The sequence below is a fragment of the Bos javanicus genome, chromosome 19 (assembly GCF_032452875.1).
Source record: "Bos javanicus breed banteng chromosome 19, ARS-OSU_banteng_1.0, whole genome shotgun sequence".
In the NCBI taxonomy this organism is placed as follows: Eukaryota; Metazoa; Chordata; class Mammalia; order Artiodactyla; family Bovidae; genus Bos; species Bos javanicus.
The window spans coordinates 51,382,859-51,396,091 of NC_083886.1; the positions used below are offsets into that span (position 1 = coordinate 51,382,859).

At 44.0% G+C, this 13,233-nt stretch overlaps 1 protein-coding gene and 1 non-coding gene across 6 annotated transcripts in view; both read right to left on the reverse strand.

Moving 5' to 3' along the window:
* The window catches only part of TBCD (tubulin folding cofactor D), a 148,660-nt gene that overhangs the window by 134,120 nt on the left and 1,307 nt on the right, over positions 1 to 13,233 (reverse strand). For all 5 annotated transcript variants that reach the window (XM_061392425.1, XM_061392424.1, XM_061392422.1 and 2 more), the window contains exons 2-5: positions 12,980 to 13,030; positions 3,539 to 3,636; positions 2,472 to 2,573; positions 1,088 to 1,231 (exon numbers count right to left, since the gene is read on the reverse strand). In XM_061392425.1, coding sequence (XP_061248409.1) covers positions 1,088 to 1,231; positions 2,472 to 2,573; positions 3,539 to 3,636; positions 12,980 to 13,030 — 395 coding nt within the window. The remainder of the gene's footprint in view (positions 1 to 1,087; positions 1,232 to 2,471; positions 2,574 to 3,538; positions 3,637 to 12,979; positions 13,031 to 13,233) is intronic.
* LOC133233107 (small nucleolar RNA SNORA73 family) lies at positions 6,808 to 7,011 on the reverse strand. The gene has a single exon (XR_009731585.1). It is a non-coding gene; the product is annotated as a small nucleolar RNA SNORA73 family (small nucleolar RNA).

The following is a 13,233-nucleotide window of genomic DNA, read 5'->3' on the forward strand; positions in this document are numbered from 1 at the left end:
AAGGCATTTATTTTTTATACATGTTGCCCCCTCAGTAAAATGAGGATGAACAACAGCGAACTGTCTCATTAAGCAAGATGAAAGAGTTAATGTATGAACAGCCTCTTAGAAGAACGTCTGGTACAGAGCAGGCACCCAGAGCAGCTTAGTTTAAGTGTGGCAGGCGTCCTGCCCGCCAGCGCCCACGCCCTGTGTAATCCCTCCCAGGTGGGTTGGACACAATGACTTGCTTCTAACCAAGACAATTTGGCAGGAGGTAGGACGTCACTTCCATGATGACGTCACACGAACGTGTGACCTCTGCCTTGCTACAGACCCTGCCCCTTGCTGGTTTTCACAGAGTAAGCCACCACTGTTGTGGGGGGGGCGGCTGCATGGCAAACAGCCAGCAAAGCACTGAGGCCCTCAGCCAACACCCTCAAGGTCTGACTCCTGCCAACAACCATGAGAGCTTGGAAGCAGACCTGTCCTAGGCGAGCTCAGCCCGCAGCCTGGGGAGACCCTGAAAGAGAGAGCCCAGCGAAGCCATGGCCAGATTTCCTGATTCACAGAAACTATAAGATGATGAACGTGTGCTAAGTCATTCAAGTTCAGGGTAATATTTTCCACAGCAGAATATACAAAAACCTGTATCTACACACATAAGGCATGCATCAGGAGAACCTTGAAGAAAAAAAATAAAGTGTTATCGCTCAACACTAATAGTTGAGAGATTTCACTTTAATATTTTTCCTGCTTTTCTTTCTGATTTTCCTATGATGATCATGTATTATTTACATAGTGCTAAAAATTAAAAAGTTAGATTTTAAATGGACCTTTCTCTTATCACTGCCCCCTTTTATGCTATCATCAGAGTATCTGTATTATCTACAGAGAAATGAGATTTGCTGAAATAATACATCCTGATCCCTGTAAGAATTATCAGTTTCATGTTAAGTTATGAAATGGAATTCCACCTCACTGAAAAAGGGTAACAACAGCTGAAGAAATACCCAAACATCACAAGTGTACCTAATTAAGTCCCAGCGGCAGGATGGCACGAGAAAGGACACTGGTCAGCAGCTCACTACTGCAGGGCCACACTCACCTCCGCTACCTGGAGGATACGGTCCATGGTGGATGCTCGCTCTTGCCCAGGCTGAGAGAGGTTTCCGTCGAGGCGGGAAAAATCAAACGGGATCAGGCAGGTCACAGAGAGCCATAGCAGCAGCATGTAGCGGGTCTCCCAGGTCTACGGGGCCGGGACAAAGCAACATGATTCCTGTGTGGAGGGCATCCACACAGTCCCACGGCCCCTCCCGCTCAGCGCCCACCCAGGACTCCAAACACACAATGCTCTGCCGCACGACCTCTGGCACGCAGCCTGGCTGCTACCTTGGCAGGCAAGAGAAACAGCAAAACGAACAAATAAAAATCATTAACATGTCAGTGTAACGGCTTCTTATCCCTGGCACCCTTCAGCATGCAATCAGCATTTCAAGAAAAATGGAAAACAGAGTCAAAGATAAAAAAAACCAGAAGACTTAAGAGTAAAGAAACAAATTCTCAACTTCTTGTCACAGAGGAGTCAACAAAACAAGATTCCGCTTTGGCCCCAGACTCCCTATCAGAGGCATGAGAAACGGAGGAGAGCAGGCCACATACACGGCAAGACAATTTCCTGAGTTTGAAGTTACAATCCATGTGCCCTTCTGAACGAATCCTGCGCCCGAGCGCACTCCACAGCACACACAACTGCAAGGCTGGCCATTGGCAGCCATCTGGGAGCCTGAACTGTGGGAACATTCCCACTGCCTCCTAACTGATGAGGGTCACTCTGTGCTCAGACCGCTGGCACACACCATGTGGCTTATGCTGAACACCTGCTCACCTTCCGTGTTTTCGTATGTGCCTGGCAGAGTTCCCACATGACCAGCCTCCTAGAAATCGTGGGTGCTGGCCCCTGTGATCTTCCTGTTGGGACACCTCATGTGTTCTCACAGCTTGGTGCTGTGGGAAATCGCAAGTGCCTTGGGTGACCCAGTGTAGAGAAGACTCTGGAAGCTCACGACTGATTTCCTCTGGACTTCACCCCATATGCCTTCTCCCTCTGCTGATTTTGTTGGAGTTAAGTCATAGCCATGAGGATAACTAGATGTCAATTCTTGTAGTGGTCCTAGGGAATCACTAAACTTGGAGTGGTCTTGGGGAGCCCCAACATAGTTCTATTTTAAGTAAAAAAAATTTTGGATAATAATATAGTTATCATCACACCGTATTCAGGTATAGTTTTCTTTATAAAGGGAATTTTGAAAAGAAAATAATTTAAAGCAACATACGTAAAAAGAGAAAATCAAAGGAACAAATGAAAAAGAGGGAATGAACAAAATAACACAAGATAAAATTGAAGGAAACAGGAAAGGAACCTGCCAGTGTAGAAGCAGGCAAACCAAGGAAACAGCGAGGACTAGGGGGAGGAAAGGGACACTTACTTCATGGTCTTTAGGATTCTGGTTTGTAAACATGTCTAAAACAGGCTGCACATCAGCCACTTCATGTGGAAATAAACGAAGAAATGTTTTATATCCTCGAACCTATCAAATAAAAAGATACTGAATCATACAACCAGAAAATACAAAAAGTAGCAAGATTACTTCTCTATTATCAAAAATCACCAACTATGCCACCCAATGATCAAAGAAAATTACATATTACAGTGATACAACTTAGTAAGACTAAACAATAAGAAAGCCACCTTTACTTCTTGAATCATTTCAGAAATGTGTTCTGTTCCATTCCAGTTTGACCAACCAATCTTGGCTCATCAGAAATACAGATATATTACAAACTAACAAGTTTTGCATCTACCTTGATTATGAGGAATAAGTCCTCAAGAACCCAAAAGGTCCCAAATTCATTAAGGCTTCCACGAAACATGGTGCTACACTTTCAGGAGACCCTGCACTCAACCGAGGGCAAGGAGTGTGCACGCAGGCCTCTCTCCACCACACGGCAGGCCCCACAGAGGCAAAACCCCAGCCGGGAGGGCCGAGTCTCTCCCATGGTGCGTCTACAGGCCAGCACACACATCATCTGGGAGCCTGCAAGAATGCAGAGTATCAGGCCTCATCCCAGACCTACTTAACTCAAAATCTGCATCCCATGAGATCCCCAGAAAGCCATCTGCACATTCATGTCTGAGAAGCATTTCTGCTTCCAAGTTTGTTCGCCTTCTCCTCGTAGGAATCTTTTCTCAGTTACTGACACATACATACATGTATGTATGTGTACATATATCTTCTCCCTCCCTTTCTGGTTAGCTGATGCCTGATCAATTCAAGTGCAAGATGATGAAAACAATGCTGAAAAATGCTGTTGCAGCCAAAGGACCCCCTGGGTCGCTAACAACTGATCCCCAGCACACGGTAAAAAGAGAAACGATGAAACCCACAACTTTTGCGTGAGAACCATCTTTCCTGATAACATTTTGGAAGGTACCTCTGGACCAAGTTTATCAAGAAAGTGTTTTGTCAGCTACAATGTGCCATCTAAATATTACCTTGGAGATGATGTAAAGAAATTTAAAAGCCAGATGTACAAGGTCTGCCGGAGATGTCTTATTTTGCACAAATTCCAACAACAAGTTCAACATCCATTCTAGGGAAAAACAAACGTAAAACATTTGCTATTAAATTAAACATCAACATGACATTAAAACAAAATGCCCAAAGAAAAAAGAGCTATTTAGAAATATCAGAATAGTTTAATATTAGTAAATCTCTATAATCCAAGTATCAACAGAGCAAAAGAAAAGGTTTCATCTTCAGTTTCTAAAAGGAGATTAGAGTTAATATAACATTCACTCCTGCTTTTAAAATGTAGGAAAAATATTATTTATTATTCAGTTCAGTCACTCAGTCGTGTCCGACTCTTTGCAACCCCATGAATCGCAGCACGCCAGGCCTCCCTGTCCATCACCAATTCCCAGAGTTCACTCAGACTCACGTCCGTCAAGTCGGTGATGCCATCCAACCATCTCATCCTCTGTCGTCCCCTTCTCCTCCTGCCCCCAATCCCTCCCAGCATCAGAGTCTTTTCCAATGAGTCAACTCTTCGCATGAGGTGGCCAAAGTACTGGAGTTTCAGCTTTAGCATCTTTCTTCCAAAGAACACCCAGGACGGATCTCCTTTAGAATGAACTGGTTGAATCTCCTTGCAGTCCATGGGACTCTCAAGAGTCTTCTCCAACACCACAGTTCAAAAGCATCAATTCTTTGGCACTCAGCTTTCTTCACAGTCCAACTCTCACATCCATACATGACCACTGGAAAAACCATAGCCTTGACTAGACAGACCTTTGTTGGCAAAGTAATGTCTCTGCTTTTCAATATGCTATCTAGGTTGGTCATAACTTTTCTTCCAAGGAGTAAGCGTCTTTTAATTTCATGGCTGCAGTCACCATCTGCAGTGATTTTGGAGCCCAAAAAAATAAAGTCTGACACTGTTTCCCCATCTATTTCCCATGAAGTGATGGGACCAGATGCCATGATCATAGTTTTCTGAATGTTGAGCTTTAAGCCAACTTTTTCACTCTCCTCTTTCACTTTCATCAAGAGGCTTTTGAGTTCCTCTTCACTTTCTGCCATAAGGGTGGTGTCATCTGCATATCTGAGGTTATTGATATTTCTCCCGGCAATCTTGATTCCAGCTTGTGCTTCTTCTAGCCCAGCATTTCTCATGATGTACTCTGCATATAAGCTAAATAAGCAGTGTGACAATATACAGCCTTGATGTACTCCTTTTCCTATTTGGAACCAGTCTGTTGTTCCATGTCCAATTCTAACTGTTGCTTCCTGACCTGCATATAGGTTTCTCAAGAGGCAGGTCCGGTGGTCTGGTATTCCCATCTCTTTCAGAATACTGTCTCAAATCAATATCTAATACCATGCTTTACAGAGGACACGTCTACAACTACTATGTTTAGAACAATCCGGTTCTAAACAACAAATAAGACAGACAAAAAGGATTAAAAGGATTTCCACTTCCAGTTATAAAGGAATAACTGATATGGAACTACCTTTCCACCAACAATTAGACAACCCAACAATTGTACTGGGTCGGCCAAAAAGTTCCTTTGGTTTTCAAGTCAAAATAAAAGACATATTTTCATTTTCACCAAGGATTTTATTGAATAACATATTCACCATTTTGTTCCACTACATTTTGCCATGTTTCAGGCAACTTCATAATTTCATCTTCCCAAAACTCTTTTATCTTTTTGAGCAAAGAACTGTTCCAGGTGCCTTTTACAGCCTTCCAGGGAATCTGAAATCTTTTCCATCAGGAGAATTCTGTAAAGACCTTTGAAATAGACAGAAATCCAAAGGTGCAATGTTGAGGCTTCCCTGGTGGCTCAGCAGTAAAGAATCTGACTGCCAATGCAGGAAACACAGGTTCGATCTCTGATCCAGGAAGATCCCACAATGCATGGAGTAGCTAAGCCCGTACACCACAACTACTGAGCCTGTGCTCTTGAGCGAGATCCGCAACTACTGAAACCCATGTGCCCTAGAGCCCAAGCCCCACAACGAGAGAAGCCACTGAAATGAGAAGCCCACAGGCTGCAACTAAAGAAAAGCCTGCGCAGCAACAAAGACCCAGCACAAGTCAAAAATAAATTTTTTTTCCAAAAAAAAGGTGCAGTGTCTCTTGAATATGGCGGATGCATTAGAACATCCCAGCCAAGCTATAATGGTTTTTGCCAGATCATCAAAGAAACATGCAACCTTGTGTTATCCTGATGGAAGATTATGTGTTTTCTGCTGACTAATTCCAGATGCTTTTCATCCAATGCTGCTTTCAGTAGGTCTAACTGGGAGCAGTACTTGTTAGAATTAATTGTCTGGTTTTTCAGAAGCAGCTCATTAAGAGAGGACTCCTTCCAATCCCACCATAAATACAGCATCACCTCCTTTGGTGTCGTTCATTCAGTTCACTTGCCCCATAATCTCTTTTGTTCCACATTACTGTGCAGTATCCACTTCACTGCCCATCACAATTTGTTTTTATTTTTTATTTATTTTTTTTACACATATAGTCATCTTTATTAAAGTTCACGATTACATTAGAAATTGATGGATTTCTTTAAGACATGCTGATTCTCATGGGCACCTACTTTCCACTTTTAAGAGTGATAGATAAAAAGGTCAATATCTTAGTGTCATTACATCAAGTTTTCACCAGATAGGAAACCTGAAAAGGTCTTTTGAGCCTTCCAGGTCACTATACTCTAAAACCTGCCCATATGGTCTTTGGCATTTCTTATACATTACAGAACACTAGAACTCATGGGTTTTAAGGTGCAGTTCCAGGGGTTAAATATTGTACCTATACACTTCCAAATCTCCCAGGCTTATCTTCAATGAATGTATTACTCATTTTACTTGGTGTTTCAGAATGTAAAGAATCTACCTGCAATGCAGTAGGATCTAGGTTCAATCCCTGGGTCAGGAAGATCCCCATGGAGAAAGGAATGGGTTCCACTCCAGTAGTTTTGCCTGGAGTTAATTTTTACTTTACTAATTTCCCTGTCAAAGAAAGACTCCAAAGCATTGCTAACTGCAAAGTTGGTGAGGCTCCTCTTCTCTCCTCAAATCCAGTTGTATTTGGAATCACAAACAAAATGCTCAAATCCAGTTGTATTTGGAATCCCAAACAAAATGCTGCAAAAGAGGGAAAACCTTAACCCAACTGCACAGCAAAACAAGTTAAAACAATTAAAAAAAATTCACTTCGGAGCAACCCAGATCCAGACAGATTGCTCTTCAGAGCTGTTTTCTGCATGGTTTTTTTCCTCAGTCATTGTCCACAGGACTCTGAGAAGACGTAGGAATATGCAGGCGCAGACTCAAGGCCCGGCTTCATCTCCAACGTTGTGGAAAGGAACTGTACATTACCGGGCAGAACGCTATGCTCCCGTACGCCACCTGGACAGAGCCCGGGGAGAGTGACCTCCCGGGGTATCCACATTGGTCACAATTTGTTTTTAAAAACAGAACCCTTTCATTATGTTTCAGTAGAGCATCACATGCACAAATATGGTCAAGAAAAAAATTTTTCGCAACTTATGTGGGACCCAAACAAAGCAATAACATAACCAAGCTGGTGCAAATGATTTTTTTTTTTTAACATTGTAGATTATTTAATGATATAAGAAAATAAGTGCAAATGATTTTCAACACTTGATTTGGATATTTTGAGTACGTAGGCTATCTCCTGCATGGTATAACGCTGACTATTCTCAATTAATGTCTCAATTTGATTGCTATCAACTTCAACTGGTCTACCTAACCATGGAGCACTGTCCAGTAAGAGATCTCCAGCATGGGACTTCACAAACCATTTCTGACAGATCAGTCACAGTCCCTTCTCCATACACTGCCCAAACCTTTTTTTTTATTTCCACCGTGTACCTTTCTTGAAATAATAAAGCACAGTATGCCAAAAATGTTGTTTTTCTTCCATCTTCATTATTTAAATGGCTATATAAATACTCACCAATTTTGATAAAAAATTTTTTAATGGATGCTGGTAAGACAGCTGTCACAATATAATCTAACAAAACTGTTTCAAATGAAGTTAAAGACAACCAAGCACTACTAGAGCCCACTTAGGAAAAAACCAAATGAACTTTTTGGCCAACTCAGTATTTTCAGGTACTAGGACGACAGCGACTTGTAACCAACCAACTGGACTCTATAGCTGCCCAAGCTGTCCACTAGAAAATAATTTTTAGAATCCACTGCAGAGAAGGGGGACTCAAGCAGAGCAGAAGCTGCTTTAGCTGAAATTTGCAGGGCAACATGCCAGAAGAAGCTAAGCAGAAAACGAGCTCTGTAAGTCTGAAAGGTCCCCTCAAACCTTTGGCTGAATCTTCACATGCACAGTGGTTAGAGTTCACTAGGCTGGGTAAGAACTGCCAGGAAGCTCTAAGGCAGAGTTCCCATAGCCCATACAGGGCTGACACTCAAACTCCATCGAGCCAGAGTGCAGAGTCCTTGTTGAACACCCAGAGCCACCAGCAGACATTGCAGAAAATTCTTTACTTAGACGCTTACTCCTTGGAAGGAAAGTTATGACCAACCTAGATAGCATTCAAAAGCAGAGACATTACTTTGCCAACAAAGGTCTGTCTAGTCAATGCTATGGTTTTTCCTGTGGTCATGTATGGATGTGAGAGTTGGACTGTGAAGAAAGCTGAGCACCAAAGAATTGATGCTTTTGAACTGTGGTGTTGGAGAAGACTCTTGAGAGTCCCTTGGACTGCAAGGAGATCCAACCAGTCCATCCTAAAGGAGATCAGTACTGGGTGTTCTTTGGAGGCAATGATGCTGAAACTGAAACTCCAGTACTTTGGCCATCTCACGTGAAGAGTTGATTCACTGGAAAAGACTCTGATGCTGGGAGGGATTGGGGGCAGGAGGAGAAGGGGACGACAGAGGATGAGATGGTTGGATGGCATCACCGACTCGATGAACGTGAGTCTGAGTGAACTCCGGGAGTTGGTGAGGGACAGGGAGGCCTGGCGTGCTGCAATTCATGGGGTCGCACAGAGTCGGACAAGACTGAGCGACTGAACTGAACTGAAGACTGAACTGCACTGAAGACTAAATTAGAGAAAAATTAGAGAAAAAGCTATATCTGCCTTAACAAAGCTTAAAAAGGATTGAAAGGATATACATGATACACAATTAACTGTCTGCCAAAATTCATTCTTTAAAGATAAAAACCTTAAAGCCACCCAACATAAAAATCACAATGTCAATCATCCACTCAAAAGTTACTAGACATAAAAAAGGACAAAATAATGCCATTTGCTGAAATATGGATGGACCTAGAGATTGTCATACTGAGTGAAGTCAGAGAAACAGAAATATATGATATCCCTTATATGCGGAATCTAAAAAGAAATGATACAAATGAAATTATTTACAAAATAGAAACACACTCGCAGACTTAGAAAAGGAACTTATTGTTACCAGGGAGGAAAGGGTAGGGGCAAGGGATAGTTAGGGAGCTTGAGATATCCACATGTACACACTGCCATACTTAAGATGGATAACCAGGACTTTCCTGGTGGCCCAGTGGTTAAGAATCTGCCTTGCAAAGTAGGGGACGCGGGTTAAGACCTAAGGGGCTACAACTAAGACCTGACAAATAAATGGATAATCAAAAGGACCTACTGTACAACACAGGGAACTCTGTTCAATGTTATGTGGCAGCCTGGATGGGAGGGGAGCCTGGGGGAGAATGGAGAGACTACATGTATGACTGCCTCGCGCTGCTGCACACCTGAAACTATCGCGACGTTGTTAACGGGCCACACCCCAGTTTCCAAAATGACGACCTTCCACAGGTATTATGAGGTTACTGTGATGAATAAACTGAAGCATTAAAAACCATTTAGAACAAGGTAAATACATTAAGACTAAATGAGTATGAATGGGCAATTCACAAAGGGGAAAAATATTGTGCAAAGGTAATAATATATGTTAAAAAAAAAAAAATTTGTCCTCACTAGAAAACAACAAAATGCAAAATAAAAGCACATGATGCCTTTAACCCCTTTAATAGGTTAACTTTATGCTGGTAAAGATTTCAAATATTCAAATCTCATCTTGGCAGTGATATATATACTGTTAATGAAAACGTACGGTGAATTTGAAGTTAAGTATCGAAAGCCTGAACTGACTGATCAAACCAGTTAATGCTAAAGGAAATCAACCCTGAATAGTCATTAGAAGGACTGATGTTGAAGCTCCAATACTTTGGCCACCTGGTGTGAAGAGCTGACTCACTGGAAAAGACCCTGATCCTGGGAAAGACTGAAGGCAGGAAAAGGGGGCAAAGGGGATGAGATGGTTGGATGGCATCACCGACTCAATGGACATGAGTCTGAGCCAACTCCAGGAGACAGTGAAGGACAGGGAAGCCTGGTGTGCTTCAGTCCACCGGGGTCACGAAGAGCCGGACGGGACTGAACAACAACAAATCAGAAGCACAACACTTCCACTTCCTGAAACTCTAAATTGTGCAGAGGTGTGTGGATGTCTAGGCTACTTGGAAGAGTACAAAACTGGACAAAACAGGAGTCCACACACATCTGCTTCCTCTTTCTAAGAGCCAGTAAAATAAAAGGACAGCTGCACAAAATGGAAAGTCCTGATCAACGGCAAGAATGGGGAGAGAGCAGATGTAAAGACTTCTGGGAAAAAGCCAGCTCCAAATTAAACAGGCAGAGGAGCCCACTTTATAGATGCCCAAATGCAGAACCAAGGAGAGCCCAAAGTCAGGAGGCACGGTGCAGCCCCAGGTGGGGAAGGGTCTGCAATCACTGTAGCCCCAGACTCACTCCACTGGGACCAAGCTCCGAGCCAACCCTTAGGAAAATGAAGGGCTCTCCGGAGGAGACAGGAGTGCCCCAGATAAAGCCCTTCATTCTGGCATCTGGAACATCCTCAATGTGATAGAGAATTCTCAACCAGCTCAATGGCTCTAAGAGAAAATCTGTCCATCAACTCATCATACTGCCCCACAAGGAGCTGCCTATAAGAATCCTGTTCAGGAAAAACCCAGATGAAAATGCTCCAACTTACAAAACAGAAGCAGAGAAGCCGTTGTCTGCATCCATTTGGTCTGAACCAGCAAGACGAAGGGCTTCCCTGGTGGCTCAGAGGTTAAAGTGTCTGCCTGCAATGCGGGAGACCTGGGTTTGATCCCTGAGTAGGGAAGATCCCTTGAAGACGAAAAGATCAAATTACAAGGAAAAGCTGACCCCAGAGGAAAAAGGAGAACCTGGGGACCAGTAGATAGAAGCCAGGACTTGGCTCAGAGAGACTCAGACAGCACGGTCCTCACCATGAACAGAGGCTGGGAAAGCCGACGACTCTAGAGCTCCCCTGAGCAATGTCCCCTCCAAACTCCAGTAAATCAACAAAGAGAAATAAATCCACAAGGAAGAGAAGGAACAGCAGCCAAGAGACTTCAGCATGATGCCCAGGCTGTAACTGAGCCACTCAGGGAAAGCACAGCAGCAGCTCCTGTGCCACAGCTTGAGGCCAGAGCCCTGAGGTGCCAGGGACAGCCCAGGACAGAATGGAGGCAGGGCTGAAAACAGGAGGAGTGGTCCAAGGTCTCCAGACCACAGCCCTGTGCCAATCCAGGCAGAAAACTAAAGGCTTACTCAAGAGTAGAGAATACTATAGCCACTGGCCACATCTGGGTTTTGTTTTATTTTGTTTTGTTTTTTAACTTAAATCAATTTTAAAATTCAAAGAAGAAAACAAAAAATAAGATGAAGTAAGATAAAATTCAGTTCCTCAGACATACGAGCCATATTTCAAGTGCTCAACAGCCACATGTATCTAGTGGTGATCTTACCACACAGACAGCACGAGTCTAGAACATTCCATCATCACACAAAGCTCTCCTGGACAGAGGTATCCCAAAGACAGTAGGCTAAAGGGCTTAGAGCTGGAAGCCAGCCTCGGTGCCTGACTCAAAAGGGAATTCTGGGTTAGGAAGCCCACTACAGGACCCTCCCCATGGGCCCATGGGACTCCCCTCCCCACGGGGGGCCGAGGGACACAGCAGCCAGGCATGTGCTCCCCAGGGAAGAAAACCTGACCAGTAAGACAACTGTGAAATACACCCAACCAAGGACAAGCACTCTTAGAAAGTAAAAATGACTGTAAAAATAATTCAAGAACATCTTCTATGTGCAAAAACAAAGATCTGAAAGTAGAACTATAAAGGAAAAAGCTTAGGGACCCACAGGATCACTCCTGGAAATTCAATACCCAGTTCACAGGCACACCAGAAGGCAGAGCAGAGAAGCGATCAAAAACACACCAGAAGCAAAGCCCCCTGTACCAAAAGATACAAGTCTTTAGTGTAAAATTGTCCAGCTAATGCCTAACATAAGAAGAGAATGGAACTGTGGACACAGAGGGGGAAGGGGAGGGTGGGACGAATTTAGACAGGAGCACTGATATATATATGCTACCATGCGTAAAACAGACAGCTAGTGGCATGCTGCTGTATAATACAGGGAACCCAGCCCGGCACTCTGTGATGACCTAGAGAGGTGGGATGGGGGAGGCAAGGTGAGACGGAGGCTCAAGAGGAAAGCGATAATTCATGTTGGTGTACAGCAGAAACTAATACAGCTTCATAAAGCAATTGTCCTCCAATTTTTAAAAAATTTAATAAAAACACTTAAGAAAACCAAAAAAAAAAAAAAGGCCAAGAGTGAGTCACACCCTCCTAAAATATCAAGCTCCAGAAACTTTCCAAGGCAAAAAGGCTCCTGAGAAAGAAACTCAGACAGGGACTTGGCATAACTAGACGAGAGACAATGGACCCATGCCCTCCATCCCCACCCAGCCAAACAGGCATGAAACGCATTTATTCTGCCCAAGACAGCGGAGAGTTCAGAATGCTTACCTTCCACAAAACCTGCTGGTTACTTAAAAAAGAAAAATCAACACACACAGCACCAGCCCACTTTTTAAAAAGCACCTGTGTGCACACTGAGGCTAACTGTTGGTGCCTCTCTGGTGACCTGAGATCTCCACAGCCCAGCGGGCAGGCAGCACTGATGATCCCACGTCACAGGTGAGGAAACTCAGGCATAGAGCAGCTCAGCAGCAGAGCTGGGATATAAATCCAGGCAGTCCAGCCCCAGCGCTGGTGACCCTAACCACCACCCCGTGTTCCGTGTTTCCCTCAACGTAAGTTACTATCACTACCTTCCTCCTTCCCAAGTTCACTTCCAGGAGGAGGTGTTACTACCGTCGGCCCCACTAACAAGAACAACCTGGGCAGTTTATCTTGATAGTCTCAGCTGGTGCACGTGCACACACACACACACGCACACACACATATTCCAAGGCCTTTGTGATTATCCGTAAATGATCAAAACCTCAGCTTCTGTTCTTACCTAGGTGTGGGTCCAACAGGTGAGGCTGCTCCTGATATTTGTCCATTATTACTAAAAAGAAAAACGTGAGACTTAACATGAGCCCTGGAAACCCTCGAGTTGTCCCATGCGGACTTCCCAGGCAGCTCCCAAGAGCACAGGCCAGCTGGAGTGAGCCCCCCAGCCACCCGCCTCCTCAGGGCCACACTACCCCGGCCTCTGCTCTCTGTTTGCTCAACGCACCTTCCTCTCAGGTCCTCACTTCTTCCTTCCTT